Consider the following 19,372-nt stretch of genomic DNA (forward strand, 5'->3'; position numbering starts at 1 on the left):
TTTGGTCTAATGCTTAGGGATTTAAGCCCACGAATGGATAAGGATGGTGAAGAATCTTATTCTAGTCATGCCCTTCTTTCCTAATTTCCCTTTTCACTGTTTGGTCTTCTTCCCCTTTTCCTTAGGGAGCTGAGTGATTGATAGCCTAATCCAATGACTGTATTACAGCTGCCTCAACTAGGACTCTTTTCCTTATCATTAGCAGTTAGCCTATGGTTAAATTCACAGCTCACTGCTTGGTACAGCCCCTGAGATTTAAGGGTCTGGCCTTTAGAAAATATTTAACATAAAACTGAAATCTTGACATACTGAGAACTCAGTTCTCTGCAAGGCTTCTTTAATTAATCCAATGTAGTGTACCATTGTTCTGTATGAGACTGTGACATGGTGAACTGTTTCTGAAGCTTACAGAGATGTGTAGTTCTAAATTAAACAGTCACTGACGTGTTCCTACACCGATTTTTTAGTACAGTAGATATGCATGAAACTGTGAATATTTAAATTCAAGCTCAAACGGTGACACAATACTCCTTAGTTTTACTTTCATAATGGAACATTTTTTTATTAATTTCAAGCTTGAAATCATTCTTTATGGAAAACACACACACACACACACACACACACACACACAGAGGGAAGAAATTTAATTATTCATTACCACTGCTGCAAAGGTAAGTTTTCTTAATATGCTTGTCAGAGTCCTTTGGTTTATGGAGTCTATCTAATATTTTCTTAGGAGGTGATATAGACATGAATTTATTTTCCTAATTTTGAATAACAGAAAACATATATAATTATCCACATGGCCATGGATTTGTTGGCTCTTAAATACTTTTTGATTTTACCATTTATCTGCAGGACAATAGTTATTTTAAAATACCTAAGGAAAGGATGTAGACCTTGATCTATGCTTTAAACCTTTGCCCTTGCTCCAGTCCGACGATGAGCTGTAAGCGTCTATGAATATGGCAGCTGAGTCCCAGATGAAAAATTATGCATCTCATAAACTGCTATTCTGCTGAAATGTCAAGCCAAGGCAAGGCTGTACCTCAAACTCAGCACTTGGCATTTTCCTTCTGTCTGCTTTGTTGCCATGAAGCAAACATGAACAGTGAGGATTTGTGTAGGGCAGGTAGCAGGCGAGCTCACCGTCAAAAATCTATTATTAGGGCTCTGATCTCCTGCACAGACCAACGACAGCCAAACAGTGTGAAATTCGGGCTCCAGGAGAAGCAATATAATGCAAAAGGGGATTCTTTGTCAATCTGTACATGAATATATTCAAATGAGCATGATTTAAATGAGAATAGTTCTAATGGTGAGCTTCTTTCAACCAAACTGATAATTTATAATGAAAATTGTAATTCAGCATCTTTATTTGATATGCCTACTTTGACTGTTCTGCAAATATAGTACATATATTTATATAACAAGGTCTTTCATAATTTGATCAGTTAAACTTGTGATGGCCTGAGAATATTTAAGTGAATAACAGACTATATTTTTTGCATTATTTTGAACACACATACACAGAAAAGAAAAGAGATGAGTGAGTATAAATGAAAGGTTCTCCTTTTAATTAATCTTTTTGGCATAATTCATCAGTGCTTTTTTTATTCATTTAAATGTTACCTTTATCTATCAGGTTATCTTAGACATTTCAGTATTAAAATCTAAGCTCTTATTGATAAAGATGGTTACAACAGATAGTTGAAATTTTATGACAGTGAGTAGGTGTGTTTTTCTAAAAGGATTTTGTGCATCAGTAATTGTGTGATTGACAATTAAAAAAAAAGTCCAGCCCACTACTTCTCATAAAAAAATAGCAATACTGCACTTCACGATATGATTGTAATGTATGGTATAAGAACTTAAAGCAATCTTGCCAAAATCTTCAGTTACTTGTGCGTATGTAAATAGCTATGAAAGCAAATTGTAACTTCGGGGTTTTCGATCTACTCTGTGTTTTGTCATCTTCTTCATTTTACAAAAATAAACTAATAAATACATCAAAATAAGTTTAAGTTCATGATTGGAATAGATTACATTGGATGTGCATTTATGTAAGAGTTGAGTGCTGCTAAGTCACTGTATGGTCTCAACAATCATGCCTAAGTAGCTTTTTAAAAAACAAACGTAAAGTATGCAATATAGAATTAAGATTATTTTCAAGCTATTATATTGATTCATGTTTCTGCAAGTTTTCTGAGCTATGCACTTTGTACTCACTTCTAACCCACACACTGGCGCAGAGTTACAAATTACTAGCAAATTTCTAACTTGTATTTATTGGTATTTCCCTGGTTGGTTTTACAATGAAAACAGCTTTAGGAGGCTTGTAACTATACGAACTCAGAGTTTGGTGTCTAATAGCCCAAATAGCTGGATTTCAAATCATTCATTATTTATTTAAGAATGTAAGAGCATGTTATGGGGTATGCCACTGTCATTTGTTAAGAAATATACAATCATTTCTTAAACCCATAATATCCTATATATGATTAGTAAATTTGGGTTCCTGAAATAGAGATTAAATCTTGAAGTCTATCTTTGATGAATCATTCAGAAATGAATATTAAAGTTTATAGGTCTTACTATCAAATAAAATGTATCCTGTTGTTTTAACTGAGCAGGTGGTACAGACAATAATTTCAAAAAGCAATCTGAAATTGAAGTTGAGAACAAAAGTTTCCCTTTTGGGGGGTAAATGAACAAATTTGGCAAATAAAATAACGTAAAGCAATGACTTAATTTTTCAAGCTTGCAGGAAGTGAATTAAATTGAGCCTAAAGCATCCATCAGTTTCAAAGCACCTCTTGCAGAGAAATTTCAGATCTTTTCCCTAGGTATGTGTGTGTGTTTATATGTATAACAAACAAAATGTATACAGGATAATGGAATGACATAACAAACCTAAAAATATACCCATCCCCCCATCAATAGAAAGAAGGTCTTAAATTACAACACAGAATAATTACTTCTAATGAATTTAGCCCACTGAAAGATACTTGATACTTGTTTTTCCCAAAGCAGCTAGAAATTAATAAATACTATCCTCATGAAGTCAGTTGCAGGAAAGATATATCTTTAGTTATGTCATGCAGGACTCATTCTTAAACATGTCTAAAAGAATATTATCCACAGGGAAGATTGACTGTGAAAATGTCACACCACAGTTGGATGACACCATTTACATAGGTGATAGTAATCACTGAGTTAAGGGCTATCTGAACATCCCTTCATCATTTGTGGATAAGGCCAGGAAAAAGGTCAAAATTTGAAAAGAAAACAAGAAAAAAATAAGTAAACTAAAACTAGGAAAATAATCAGTAATTCATGCAAGGTTGGGGTTCGTAAATAATGTTACTGATGACTTCAGCAGTTCTTTCAGTGAAATAAATAAAGGCAAGGAATCCCTCCTGCCAGAAACAAAACAAAACAAAACAAAACATTAATCTGCTCGACTGTTTGGTGACATATGAACTAATTGTTTGATATTGAAAAAATAAAGTATTCTGCATGGATTTCAAAAGAAGGGAAGTTCGGTGTTAACAACTTGTAGTGTAAAGTCTCTACTGCTCAAAGAAAGGCAGAGAATGTTGATTGACTCATAGGTTTTGTCCCCTCCAACCCCCACCCCCAGATTCTAATCACCTGTAGATGAATTGGAAAATGGCAGTTTCTAAAAGAACAAAGCTAAGGATGAGATCTTGGAATGAGATCTTAACGCTTGCTCTTGATAAAAATTGTAAACTGCAACAAGCAGAAGTAACCTTGTTTACTGACTTCTAAAGGCTTAATGACTTTTATTAAATAGAGATCTCTCTCTAATCAGTAGCTTTCTGAAGTTTTGAAGTTAACTATAATAAAAAACCCATTTTACATCATGACCCAGGATAGAAATACACATATATATTCATACATATACATATCCGTGTGTGTGTGTTACATGTGTAACTGAAAAAGGTGTTTGACCAATGTTTATCCCATCTGTGTGCAAAGCACTGACGTTTTCTCTGTTCTATTTCATTTTTTAAAATGTTGACTATAATTCATTAAACCTGGTTCCATAGTACACTCAAATTGGGGACCAAAATTTGAAAAACATTGCTTTAAAGCACTGTAAAATCCAGATTAATCGCATTTGAAATACCTCAACTGATATCCCTCGGCTGAGGTTCTGTCTCCCAATGCTAGTCACTGCCCCTTATTGGCTAATGTGTTTTAGGAAGACATTACAGAATGTGACCGTTTTTCTATAGTATGTGCAGTACCCCAAGTACCTCATTATTTCCCTATTTAAACAAAACAAAACCTTCATGTCAAATAGCAGCAATCTTATTCTGAGAAAAAATAATAAAGACTGAATAGAGGGAAAAATATTCCTCCCTGGCAATGGAAAGTACGTGTTGTATTTCAGGTGGCTATCCAAAATCGAATACTCCTTAGCTTTCGCTTAAAAAAAAAAAAAATCTGTGATTCAAGCTGTTCTTCTAAAAGCAGACACTCCAGTGCTCTGAGAAAACTCTTGGGAAAGTATTAGCACTGTGCTGTGGTAATTTTTTTAATCTTATAAAAATATCTGGTATATTTGTATGATATTCTACACTGAAGCAGCATTTGAAGTCTTGACAGCCATGTTTGATGAAAGCAGGAACGGTGTTTAGGCATTTTGATATTTCCATCTTTCCTAAAATTGAAGCCATTATTATTTAACACAGTTTTGGTAAGATAGGTCTTGTTATAACTCCTTCTGAAGGTATTTTGTTATGGAACTTGTTTCTGTCCTAAAATATATTATTATTGGCCATTTAAACTGCCTTTCAGATTCTATTACCTTTAAATTAAAGCCACCGCTGCTTTAAAGGAGAAAAATTCTATCTGTTTTGGCAATATGGAGAAAGGCTATTTTCAAAAAAGACTTTAATGTGAAGAGACTTAATATAGAACCCATTAGAAATGAGGTACAAGCCCTTAAAAACGTTAGAGACTTTTTGTTGTTCAAAATGGAAGTTCCACCCAGGCTTAGCTGAGTTTATAGCCCAAGTGAATATTTATATATGAATTTATAAATCTTAGAACCAGAGTTTCATGGAAATGTTAACAGGCCCTGAGGTATAGCTGAACTTGTTTTCAGGTAGCCTTATAATTTCCAGTGTGTGTATATGCTTAAAGACTGCAACACAAAAGACTTTTTCTAATGCTGTAATTCTGTAGTTTTATTAGACTGAGTTATAGTATTGGAGAATATTCAGAAATTGCAGCTTAAATGAGAAAACGTGAATGGTGTTACTTATATAAAATACTACTGCAATAGTTCTTTTATTAATTTTTAATGTTCAGCACCCTCTGTGACCTCCTTTATTCTCTTGCTGTCAACATGGCAGGCTGGAAAAATTGAAATGGGCTGACAGAAAACATAGTGCACATTGCAGCCCAACTCTGGAGTCTCTTGACTCTCTTTCTGCTGCACAAGCTAACGTGGCCCACGTTATTCTGCATTACAATAATATTTAAGGCTCTGTTTGATAGCGCCTGATAAAAGAGAGTTGTGTCTGGACCTTGAGCAGGTGCTTCTCGTCAGCTTTCCTCTTTCTGACATTGTGAGGATGGGAATGGCATTCAATTAAGAGCAGAATATAATTTTTTAAAAATCGTGGCTCATAGACACACTCATGCTCTCGAAATATAACACCTCAGCATGGATAGTGCTTTATTTGTGTCTATCCAGCCTCTTCCAAAAGCATATTTTGGTCTGATTCAGCAATGCTTTTCTTGAACAGTGGGACACTGCTATATTATGTATATTTACCACTGTCTCTATCACCAAGGAGACTAATCCCCATACCAGTACAGTCAAGAACCTTACAGCATTGTCTTTGCGAGACCAAGTTCATGTTGTCACAGCAACAGAGTGCGCAGGGCAAAGATACCGAACGACACGTTGGGATTAAAACTTCTGTTTCTGTTTTAAATGCAAATGTTTGATGATGAGAAAAGATACGCAAAGGTGTGAGGTCTGAAATGTCTTCTTGGCTGATGCCATAAAGGCAGTTTTGATGATTCGTTTGGGACAGGTGTGAAAGCAAGATTTTTTGAAGGAGGTAGGTTTCAAAGTTCTAGGAAAAGTGGAAACAAATTCTGATTATGAAAAAGATATTATAATCAGGGGGCTAATGTTTTGCTTGTAGATGGCCCCGGTATTAGCCCTTACTCATAAGTGACAAGACATTTGTGACAATGGGAAATTCTGAGGAAAGCACAGACCACAAGAGAATAGAATTCACACACAACCCTATCTTGGCATCCTTTCATTTTTTGCAGCCAGTCATTTGAGCCTTCATGCTCAATATGCTCCATCTGTCACAACTATCAGGAATTTTGACCAGCAATGAGTTCTAAGGATTTGGAATTGTAAAAGACACAATATACTTGCTTGCAACATGGTCTCTTATTTTTTAGCAACCTTCAAGGAAGCAAAATGCAAGGAGAGGACAACACCTACCAGATACTCCTCCATATGTAGTCCGCTTCCCAATGCCCACTGCTGGCCAAGGTGTGCCATCAGCTTTTAATCCCATTAGACCTGAGACAGTGTTGGTAGCTGTAACGCCATCTGCGCCACCTATGAAAATCACTTCATCATTTACCTGCAGTTTTTAAAGGGAAAATGGTCCAAAGACCCACACGACCCAAGAAAATGAACACTCTTTATCTTGAGAACATTTCCTCCCCTCAAATGACTTTACTAATTTCACTTCTACCATTATGCTTAAAACGCTAGACATAAAAAAATTTAATTTCCATCAATTCATTTTTCCATTTATTATACAGATTATAGATGCCACATGTTTTGTATTCAGTGTTATTTCCCAGGTAGTTTACAATACTTTTGCAAACCAAGATGCAATTTCCATTGGATAGGGCATGGCATATATGATTTATAAAATCTTCCACTGACTGCATGATTTATGTGTTCAATAGATATTTATTGGACATATGTTTAAGCCAGCACCCTGGGCCCTATCAAATATAAAGGAAACTCACAAGAAATTTCATATTGTGGAAGCCGGTATCTTTTTGTTTTGTATTTCACTGAAGGTTCAAATGCTACTGCTGTATTGTTACATTACAAGGTCATTTATTTTGGAGCAATTTGCTGTGATCATGGTTTTGTTTCATAATTCTTTGTGTGTGAAGTAGGTGTTTACCAAGAAAGATTATAAATGTTGTTTTCCCTGGTCAAAGTTTGGAGTCCAGGTGTGAACTCACTACTTTTGTGAGATCAGGTGCTTAATTTAGCACTTTTCTTTAACTCTTAAACCAAGATATACACATCTATTTGTGGATGAAGATATACTTTAATATGGCTACATACTTCAGGTCCACACTTCCATAACTAGACAACTGATGCAAGTCTAGTTTCTTACCTTCCTTTGCAGCTCTTGCGATGCTTATGATATCAGTGACATTTGGGGTCAACTTGGCAAAAAAAGGAATCTGAACAGCTTGCCTCACCCAGCGACAGATGTTCCGTACCAGCTCTGGATCCTGTTCAAATAGGTCAGTTAAATATAGAACATAATTAAAGAATTGTGATCAAAATGTGTACTGGAACAACAGCAAAGCTGGATATGTGCAAGACAAATACAACTTGACAATGAGCTACATGATATATTTCTCAATTCCGCCTCAGTATTACACCTAGACTCATTAGGGAACTAAGGTTAACACACTTCTAGTGAACTGCAAATTTATCACATAAAGGTTAAATTCCTCAAGGGAGCCTTTGGAAAATAAAATTACAAAGAGCCAAATGGAAGAAAGTGTTTTCCACTACCAGTTAAATAATACCAGGAGTAAAACATAAACTCCTGGTGGTAATTTTGGTAAATATTACAGAATTTCCAGTGTATTCATTGGCTTAAGCCTTACAAAAAATACTTAAGCTGCTGATTCCTGGGTGAATAATATTATACCTGAAGCCTGTTTTTTTCGTTATCAGAAGACTTAGTGTTGATGAAGTATATTCAAAGGAAAAGCTTTGACTTCCTAATCAATCTAATTGTGATATATAGTATATGCTAATATGGAATAATACAGCCTGGGATCATACATGAGCTGATCAGTAACTTAGTTTACTTTTGTAAATGTTACCAAGATCTGTGAAGCACTTTTCAACATTCATCTACTTGAAAGAATTGATCAAAATGACAAAAACGAAATAAAATATCAAATGCTCATTTTTAAAAGCAAGGAATAGACATTTTCCTGTGCCTGTTTCCTGTGATTTTTTTCAGGCTTCTATTTTCTCATGGGACAAGTATCATTTAGAGGGCAATCACCTATCCTTTCCATTGAAAATAACTTAGCTGTAGCAATGTTCTTTGATTTCAACACATACAATGGTCCTTTTTTTTGTATTACTTTTAGTGCAAAATTTATTCTGACAGGTACTGATAATGCACTTTGATAAATTACCTTAAAATATGCAATAGCGATTCATTATTGAACTTGGTAATATTATCTTAGCAAGTTAAAATGTTTTTTGAATAAAAGAAAACCCCAGAAAAATATAGACATATTTAAACTATGAAACAGCAGGCAAGTATATCATTTGTAATTAATATTTTTATATGTAAGAAAGTTGCTCTTTGCATTTTAACCTTTCAAATTCTTTTAAGATGAGATTTCTAATGTTATAACCTTTAGAAAGAACCTTTTCACTTACGTTTAATGTGTCTTGATCTGTCATCTTGTATTACTCTAAAAGTTATGCGTTTATGTGCTAAGATACAGCAATGAGGTAATTTCTGTTGATTGTTACTGTCTCTATTCAGCAAAACTCATAATTTTAACAAAAAAAATCTTTGATTCAGTTTGTTCTCTTTTCAGAACAGTAATTTCTTCATTAGGCATAAATATTAAAAAAGCACTATATGGAATGCTCTACAGGGCATACTGTGCATTATGAATAGTAAAATCTGGAGACTTAGCTGTACAAATTCTAACTCATGAAAATGGAGATCTGCCCCTGCCCATGCAATGTTCATGAAATATTTATAACCGCTGCATTGGCATTATGAAGGCAGTTGCATCTTTGTGACTTTCATTTTTAAGTTATGAATTTCCATGGGACTTAGCCTAGAAATGACAGTAACTCTAGATGATATGAATTGCATGTCCTTTGTGAAAGCTCTCTTTAAGATAGAATTTGACAATAATTTAAAGATCACTCGAATTGCATAATACATGGAAGGTAGCCTGATAAGAATTACCGAGACAAATATAAAATATTATTTGGTTCCAATAGAGTAAGCACTAATAATCTGATATAGGTTTCTAAGTGGCTTTCGATACTATTGACCACCATGTCTTAATAATTTACTCTGAACGTTTATCACATTTTTTTTTCTGTTCATTCTCACCAGTTGAATATTTTAAGTGAATGAATGCCTTTTACACCTGTGTAGCAATTTGGAATTTATTCAAAGTTTTTTGGTTTTTGTAAAAAAAAAAAAAAGTCTCTTGGTACCATTATTTACTTGAATCATCTGTCTCTATTTTAAGGTACCATAATTTGACCATCCTATACTTTTTTTTTAAAGATTTTATTTATTTTTCTCATGAAAGACACACACACCCACAGAGAGGCAGAGACAGAAGCAGAGGGAGAAGCAGGCTCTATACAAGGAGCCTGATGTGGGACTCTATTCCGGGACCATGGGATCACGACACGAGCCAAAGTCAGGTGCTCAACTGCTGAGCAAGCCAGGCATCCCAACCATCCTATACTTCTATGAGTTAAGATTCCTGGTATTCAGATAATATTTTTCCTCATCATCATACTCAGCTAAGCCACTTGCTAACTAATCTTCATACCCAGATGAAACAAAGTTTGATTACCTGGGAATTTTAAGAACAACTTCTGACTAATATTATTGTAAAAATTAATGACTGTTCTACAAATGGCAAAGTTTTGCTTGACAGACATAATAGAGAACATTCCAATACAACTAGAAATGTGGTGAGGCTAATAACATGATAAAATGAATCTGTCTACTTTGGGAAATTAAGGGGCACACTATTAACTATTCACACTTTCCTGGTTTCCTTACACTTTTGATATTAATGTTTGAGGTCTTAAAAACAATTAATGGTGTTTCTGCAACTTAACCTTCTCAATTCTCTAGTGATAGCATCAGATGGTATCACTCATTAGAGCCAGTTTTTAAAATCTTGTTGAAATGAATAAATTTTAGATAAATTCTAATGCGCCCCCCGCAATCTTCAGGACAGAAAATACACAAAGGTATGTTATTAATGAGAAATTGAGAATTTAACATTATCCATCCCAACAAATAGTAAATGAAACCAAACAGTTTTGGACTGCTTTTCTATTTCTAGGCACAAAACATTATTGATACTCAAAAAGTAGTTGTGTCAATGAAAGGAAAATAAATAAAAACTCATGATATTTTCAATTGATTTCTTTATATAATCACCAAAATATAGACGATGCCTAGGTTTAAGAAAAACCTAAGCATATAAAAAAATTTTTTTTTTAAGATTTTATTTGTGAGAGGTTGACACAGAGAAAAAATGAGCAGAGGGGTTAGGGGCAGAGGGAAAGTAGACTCCCCACGCAGGAAGCCCAAAACAGGGCTCTATCCCAGGACCCTGAGATCATGACCTGGGCCGAAAGCAGACACTAAACTGACTGAGCCACCAGGTGCCCCAAAACCTGAGCATATATATTTTATCATAGACAATATCTAAAAGCTGAAATCCAAGACTTCCTTAGAAATCTGGGATATTTCTGAAGAACAAGAGTAGATAATGATGGGAGGAAAAACAGCTTAACTAGACTTTTAAAGTGTTTAAGCTACAAAAAGTCTACCTAGATATTCAAGTCTTTATTGGCTTTTCCTACAGGTATTAATAATGCCTATCCCTGACCATGATTTGCAATCTCTCACACAGCAATTGTGTGTATGTAGGTGTGTATACTTTTTTAACACTTGTTAACCTTTTTTGTTATTCATGTGATCACCAAAAAAAGCTCTGAGACAACAGAATGATTTTTTCCGTGATGGAGGTGTATGAAAAAATAAGCAAGAAATCCTTGAAGCTCTTAAAGGAGTGATGGGCCTGGGAAAGCACATGGTGGTCTTGAGGGTTCTGCACTGAGGTGAAGGTACCAGACCAGACCTGTGAAGTGCTGACAAGAGAATGAAAGACCACAATTTTGGTCTTTGACAACTTTAATAGCGAGCCTTGGGGATCCCTGGGTGGCTCAGCGGTTTATCACCTGCCTTTGGCCCAGGGCATGATCCTGGAGTCCTGAGATTGAGTCGCATGTCGGGCTTCCTGTATGGAGCCTGCTTCTCCCTCTGCCTGTGTCTCTGCCTCTCTCTCTCTGTCTCTCATGAATAAATAAAAAAATCTTAAAAAAAAAAAGAGCCTCCCTGTATCTGCCTGCAATTAATACACTCTGGAACAGATCTCTATGAAAACCAAACATCAACAACAACCAAAACTAGAAGTTGTAGCTCTGAGTAGATTGTTTGCTGCAGTAGTTTCCACCGTCCAAATTGTTTTTAAAGCTTTATTTTCTATCTGGGCCATAAGATAACAATTTCTAACTCTAGTAAATTTAAAGCTTAATTTTTTTAAAGCTTACTTTTCTATTTGGACTGTAAGATAATAATTTTTAATCTAGTAACTAGTATGTCTCCAGTTACATATGAAAGGGGTTCTATAAATGATATACCCTGCTGAGTCTGAGACCCCTAAGATGACCTCTCCATTGTAGGACAGGCATTTCTACCAATTTCCTAGGGCATCAAATCTCATTGGTTTCATGCCCTGTACAAAAGAACAAGCATTAGAGAATGAGACTGTGCGAATTTCTTGATAAGCTAAATTACAAGTGAAATTTTTGACTTTAAGAAACATTTCTCTCCAATTTACCTAGTAATTTTCACTCTGTACAATTCTTTTCAAAATGGCTTTCTTAGAAGGTGGCATTTCAGTGAATCTACTGAAAATTTTTACCAGTTATAAATGTTTTCCACTGAGGAACTTCTAACTCTTAATTCACACGAATGCCAGGAAGTAGCTAGCATTTTTATTATGTCCACTTCTCTGACAGAGAACTAAGGCCCAGAAGATCAATCAGAGTACCTATTTCACCTTCTTAATTTTCTTTCCCATTATCATGTCCTAAACCATCATCTTCTTTAGTAAAATTGCTCCCTAAAGTGAAATTCAGTCATCAATTGTAAACCAGAACTATAAAAGACTTCTACTTCATTTATACTTGTAAGACTAAATGTAGCTTCAGACTAATAGGCAAACGTGATGTATTTATCCTTCTATGTCAATAAAATAGAATAGAAAGAGTTGACTACTCAAGGTAGAATTATTAGTAAATGCAGATTGTACATTAGAATGGGAATGTTTTAAATTAACTTAACATTTAGCTTGTGTTCTTTTTAAATTGGTTTTCCAGACTTAAGGATTCTAACAATGATACAGTCACCTTGGAAAATCAGTTGGTAGCTTCCTAAAAAGGTAGACATTCACATGCCAATCCACCCACCAATCTCACTTTTTATTATACATCCAAGAGACATGAAAACATATATCCACACAAAGACTTGCATGTGAGCGTTCATAGCAACTCTTTCAGAAAAGCTGCAGGTTGGAAATGACCCAAATATTCATTAATCTAAATGAATAAACAAATAGTAACATATCTACACACTGGAATATTATTTGATGATAAAAAGCAATGAATCTACTGGATCTTAGGCCAACATGGGATTAATAAAATAAATTATGTTCAGTTAAAGAAGTACATAAGAGTTTAAATGCTGTATATTAACATTTCTATGAAATCCGACACACACACAACCTCTGCTAATAGAAAGCAGAGCAATAGTTGCTGAGATTAGGGTTGGGGCATCAAGGAGGGATTTAAGTGGGAAGAGGCATAAGAGATTTTTTTGAGTGTAATGAAAACATTCTAGAACTGGACTGTAGTAATGTTTACACGGGTGTAGACATCTAACGAAATACATAGAACCCTACACCTAAATGTGTCCTTACTATTAAATTATACAGCCACAAATTTCTTGTAAAATATATTTTAAAAAATTCTAAGGGTATTTAAATATAAATTAAAAAATGAAAGCTGGTGGCATTATAGGCAATGTGGGTTCTATTTTTTCAATAAATATTCCTTGAGCACCAGGTATGGAACTGGTTTGTGCTACAGACTGAGTGGAACAAGGAAGGCAGAGTCTACTAGAATATAGAAGGCAGACACATGAATGAAATCCATGTTGGATGCTAAGTATAAAAAAGCAGATCTTAATAATGCTCTCTCAGATTATTTCAGAGCATGTAGCACAGGATTTGGCACATAGTAGGCTCTAAAAAATATTGTTGAAGAGTTCACATTGCATAAATTAACATTGCCTTTCTTATTCAATTTTCTTAGCAAAAATAGAATATAAAATTATTGGATCGAGGACAACCTAATAAACAACTATTTTAGGCATTATGCCTTATGTTAGACAATGGTGTTTTAAAAATATATAGTATACTATCCCTATTCTTAAAAACAAAACAAACTTCATAACCAAGGAGGAGAATACATATAACAAACATATATAATGTGAATATAAAATGTTGTAAGTATAGATACATGCGATGTATATGTGTATAAAATATTTTATGTTATATATATATATATTCTTTCTTCTCCACGTCCCTTGTACCTTAAGTTGAAGAAGACATGGAACCACTTGTGTGTTCTCTCCTCCCCAAGGAACTACAGCTTTCTCTATTCCATTTCTCACTTCAAGTTTCTCTTTCTTCTTGTCTCTTTGCCCCAAATGTCCTTCACCTCTTGTCCCTTGAATGAACACTCAAAGCAGCCTCTGTGACCAATCCTCCCATCCTACCTAAGCACAGGATGGATGAGTAAATGACTGCCTTTTAAATACTTCCATAACATTTCCTTATTTCTTCATTTATCACAATTTTTAATCATCACTCACTTATGGTTTCTTTTTCCTCTCAACTAGACTATTAGTCTTTTAAGGGATGTAGCCTACCCTGTATCCTGATCCCCTGGCACAGAGTCTGAGATACTAAAGATTATAAATACTGTGTTGAACTTAAAAAAATGAAGAACTCCTAGATATATATAGCTTTCCACAATGACTAAGAAAACATTCGCCTTTTCTCTTCCACGGTGCCAGAACAAGATGGAGATATTAGTAGTTCTTCCCCCATGAGCTGGTGGAGTTTGAAAAGTCTTCTGATGCTCCCTCTTGTGAGTTAAAGTGTTTTAGAGGGCAACTGTCCCCTCCTGTGGCCTGGAAATTCATGAAGACCTCCCTGAGGTTCCAGGCTGTCCAAGGTCTCTTCCTCTCTGAATCCTTAGGGTATTGACGCTTCGCTAGAGTTTGCACCCCTAACCCTACCTCCGTTCCCAGTCCTTGGTCCTTGGAGCCTGGTGGGAGAATCAGCTCATATTTTTGTCAGCTAAAGGGAACTTATATTCTTTTTCTATCCCTTTAAATAACATTTCATGTGACATAGTTTATGCTGTTTTTCCTCCCTTCACACAGCATTTCCTTGGTGTATCATTCCTCTGACATTCCTAGTGTCAGAGTTCCTATTACCACACACTGAGTCTCAAAAAACATTTTTAACAAATGGATAAGGATTGCCATGCAATGTTTAGACAATTCTTGGTGGCTAGATATTCTTTGAGTCATTCTTCTTCTTCTTCTTCTTCTTCTTCTTCTTCTTCTTCTTCTTTTTTTTTTTTTTTTAGTCATTCTTCTTATTCTCTTTGAGACTCCCTGATTCTCTAGCTACCTCTCCACCAGCTCACTTCATTACTCCCAATTGGCAGTGCTAACGGTGGAGGTCAGTTCTTGAAACTTTTCAAATTTCAAATCTTCCCCTCCACAATTTGCCCCCAATGGAATCAGATTCAGATTTCCTTTGATTATCTTGATCCTACTAGCTAATCCAAACTAGAAATCCACTGTCTTATCTGACAGGGTAATGAGGTAATGAGGTTGGATAAGATATACTTGCCCCCAAAAAAACGGTCAATGAACATCTCTTGCCCAGCTCTACGTACTAGCAGTGAGTGTCATAGGGAGATTTTCCCTCACAGCACTATTGCTGTCTTCTTGTATAAATGTCTGTGTCTCTATTTCAGGAATCCCATATTATACCAAGGAAAGAAGGAAGAGGAGGAGATGAAGGGAGGCAAGGGGGAGAGGAATGAGAGGAAGAAGCAGCTGAGCTCAGATTAAGGATTAACTTTTTGAGTTCTTAAATAATCATATAACCTTTCGCCAAAACTGAAGTGTGGATATGCTCAGGTGACTTAACTAGAATCTGAAGTGTTCTTACCAAAACCATGCAGAAGTAGGCAATTGTGACAGACACAGACATGCACTACTCAGATCCTCTTTCAGGAAAAGACTCAAGCCCTGTCACAACAGCGTGGTGAGCTGACCTCCTCTAACTGCTGACACCTGGTCAGCCTCAGTTTTTAAGCGAGGTCATGCTCCTCTTGGGGAGTCCCTCACCAATGACAGCAAAGTTGTGGTACAAGAGCTCAGCCAATTCTATCAAAAGCAAGATTCCTTTAATGGCAATCTTTGCCCTTAAGCCTCCATTAGACTGGCAATGACTTTTCTCATGTCTTCATCAGGATCTCTCTGCTCTCCTTGCCCAGTCCTACTTCCTCCCCTTTCCTTTCACAAGCATTGTTCCTCGATTAACCTTCTACTTCTGACTCTATGTCTGATTCCTAGAGGCCTCAACTGATATAGCAACTCCCTACTTGGATTTGGAAATCTCCCTGTGATAGGATTAGGCTATATTCCAAGGAAGTGAGGGAAGAAAAATAAATTGCCCAAATACTCAGGGTATCTCATTGAGAGAAAAGCAAGAAAGTTAAGCTGAATCCAAACAAATCTCTGAACTCCAATTTTCCTGGAAGGTTCTTGAAAGAGTCAGGCCTAGTCTAGCCAACAATGGCCAAGAAACAGGTCTAATTTTTTTTCCCTAGAAAAAGACTGCTTTAAGGGACACAGCAGAGAACAATGATGGGTGGCTTCTGTCTATAGATAGTTCAGAATATTTTTTTTTAAACATTTTTTAAATTTATTTATGATAGTCACACACAGAGAGAGAGAGAAGCAGAGACACAGGCAGAGGGAGAAGCAGGCTCCATGCACCGGGAGCCCGACGTGGGATTCGATCCCGGGTCTCCAGGATCGTGCCCTGGGCCAAAGGCAGGCGCCAAACCTCTGTGCCACCCAGGGATCCCAGTTCAGAATATTCTTAAAGAGTCTAAACATTTGAACCTGCTGAAAGAGTCACCACTGTGATGTGGACCACTGAAAACGATTGTGCAGAAGTCCATGGATAAAACAATTTATACCTTTGTGTCTGAAAGTCAGGTCTACTCAGCAAGGGAGTATGGCCAGGGAAATCAGTGTGTGTAATCCCTACCCAGTCCCATGTCTCTTGTTGCTAAAGCCAATTAGTGACAACCTCCTTAATAACAACATGAAAAATGTCATCTGGAAATTTCTTCCAGGTGTGTTGAATCTCTAATACTCTATTCTAAAGTATGCTTATGCTTTCATAATCTATCCTGTTTGCCTGAATTCTTGTATTTCTGTTTTTTATTTCCCTTTGCCCACTTCATTCTGGATTAGTCCAATTTGAGTTTTGACACTCAAATTGCCTAAATTGACCTGCAGTTGCCCTGTTTGCATCCAGACTTGATCCATGACTTGCTGATTCATGAAGAAGCTTCCCAATGATTTTCCTTTGTTTCTACTGGACATTTCCATTTCTTTTTCCTTTGTCTTAGTACGTATTTTGTTCTTCCCCTCCCAACTCAAGATTGACACAGACTCAATACATCTATCTTTATAGGCAAAAAAATGCTATTTGAGAACCATACATTGGACATAGTACAAAGAAATTAAGATACTTTAAAATCGTCTTTATTAAAAAAATCGTCTTTATTAAATATTATTTACTAATACTCCTTAAAATATTTTTGAAAATAGATTATTCTTTTTAGAATTATTTATATTAAGCTCCCCCACAAAAGGCCTTGATCTTTTCTTATATGTGAGTGGCTATTTATCTGTGAATTCAAAGGCTAGTATTATCCATCATTGCTCATAGTTTGTTTATTAATGAGGTTATATAGTGTAACGTGGAAAATCTTAATATATGGAGAAATAGACTATGCACATGCTTTGCTGATACCACCAGTAGGGGTTCAAAATTGTGGACCAGCTGAACCAAACTGAAACTCAGCAGGCTTCCCAATCACTGCTCAGAACACACTAAAAAGACTTCAGTGGGTAATGAAGTGCAGGCAGTTGCTTCCACCACTGTGTATGGATTCACTTTAGATAAGGGCGAGTGAGTATTTAACTATATAACAAGGAGTTTTTATTCTTTGCAAACTTCAGACAGCTTGTCATTTGTTTTCTTAATGCAAAGCATTAGTGTAAACAGTGTAACAATTGATATTTTATACATCTGTTGGTCTATGCACTCAGCCTATGTTTTCCAGCGCCAGAGTTGGAAAACAACCACAAGCACAAAACCTCACTATCTTTATAATCCCATATTGGTGTGAATGATTAACTGACACAGGGAGGAGGCTACTGTAAAACAGCCTTCTGCCCTGAAGCACCCACAATGTTGATACATTTAGGATGAAGAGAGTCTAGGGAAGTCATGTTTCTGTCCTGGGAACTTTATGAAATCTAAGCAAGAAGGAATTACTGCTGAGGCAATTTTAAATAATGTAGCGGAGAAAACCTCAATCCCTTGGCAATGAATGGTTTCAGCTAAGGGGAACTCATCCATAACAAGTTGGTACAGTTCCTTAAGGGATTTCTTCCTACGGCTGCTGTAAGAGCTAGAAAGAAATATCTAGGCCTTTGTTTGTTTTGCCAGCTCTGTGGACTGATTTCCCTTTTTGAGCTGAAAAGGATTTGGAGATACTAAAAGTAGGGTGACTTTATTGAAAAGTCTTTGTGTGAAAATATGGGATGGGGAAGATATTAAACATGACCTTTTGCAAGTATGATATTTATAAATTCTTGCTATAAAATTCAGGGATACTAGATTTCCCCCCAAATTTTGAGCAATCTGAATCTAACTTAATCATTACCAATTTATTTATAAGAGTATATATCATAAGGTGTGTGTGTGTGTGTTTATAAGGAGGGATTCTCTATTTTAATGTTTTTCTGGTATTGAAAAAAAGAACCATGATGAGGTAACTAACCCCCATTGTCAGAGAGTTATAACAAATGTACATGGAGATGTCAGAAAGTAAATGAAGTGTTTGGGTAAAGGAAGAGCCAGTCTTCTAGGGTCTGGGATGCCTTTCATCATCTTGTAGCAAACACAGCAGCTCTGGTGACTCAGAGAAGCCAATGACAAAGAGCAGCTCTTAATTTCTTGTTGTTTCCTTTAGAATTGCTTTAAGGCTTAGAAACTCTTTGGTACTAATAAATCTGCTCTTACTTCTCAGCATGTTTCCATTTCTACTTATTTTTTTTTAAGTTTTATTTATTTTAGAGAGAATGAGAGAGAGAGAGAGAGAGAGAGAGAGAGAGAGAGAGAGAGAGAGAGAAAGCCTGCAGGTGAGTATGGGGAGGAGCAGATGGAGTGACTACCTAAGCAGACTCCTCGCTGAGCTTGGAGCCATTGTGGGGTTTAGTCCCACGACCAGATATCGTGACCTGAGCTGAAATCAAGAGTGGGAGGCTTAACTGACTGAGCCACCCAGGTGCCCCTACATTTCTACTCCTAATCACCTTCTCCTTTTTTATATATTACTTTTTTGTTTTCTAATTCAATTTATCTAACATCTACTACAGAATCTATATGTTTCAAAATCAAGCCCACAGAGAAGAAGCAATACAAACAGAATTCTTTATTTTATTATTCAGACCGTTTCTATTTTGTGAGAAATTCCCACATATGAAATATTTGAGGGACATGGAAACTATCCTCACTATGTAGTCCATTAAAGAGACAGTTTTCCTCTCTTTACTCTCTGGCAACCAAAAAGTAATTAAATGATCTGGTGTGGCCAACTGAAGCTCCAGCCAAAAATTTTAATCTGGCAATCAGAAAAGGGGTTCCAGTTTATTTGTGGTTGTGTATGGTATGGGTCTCCTGACAGTATCCTACAATGGGAGTTATCAGCACTAGTAGAGAGACTGGACAATTCTAGTTCCCCATTCTCTGCACCCTTTTGGTTTAAGCCCCTTTTCGAAGCCTA

At 36.0% G+C, this 19,372-nt stretch overlaps 1 protein-coding gene across 1 annotated transcript in view; it reads right to left on the bottom strand.

Moving 5' to 3' along the window:
* The window catches only part of DPYD (dihydropyrimidine dehydrogenase), an 802,527-nt gene that overhangs the window by 204,097 nt on the left and 579,058 nt on the right, over positions 1-19,372 (bottom strand). The window contains exons 17-18 of the mRNA XM_055340016.1: positions 7,431-7,551; positions 6,506-6,625 (exon numbers count right to left, since the gene is read on the bottom strand). Of these exons, the coding sequence (XP_055195991.1) occupies positions 6,506-6,625; positions 7,431-7,551 (241 nt within the window). The remainder of the gene's footprint in view (positions 1-6,505; positions 6,626-7,430; positions 7,552-19,372) is intronic.

This window comes from Nyctereutes procyonoides, unplaced genomic scaffold (assembly GCF_905146905.1).
Source record: "Nyctereutes procyonoides isolate TBG_1078 unplaced genomic scaffold, NYPRO_anot_genome, whole genome shotgun sequence".
Taxonomy (NCBI): Eukaryota; Metazoa; Chordata; class Mammalia; order Carnivora; family Canidae; genus Nyctereutes; species Nyctereutes procyonoides.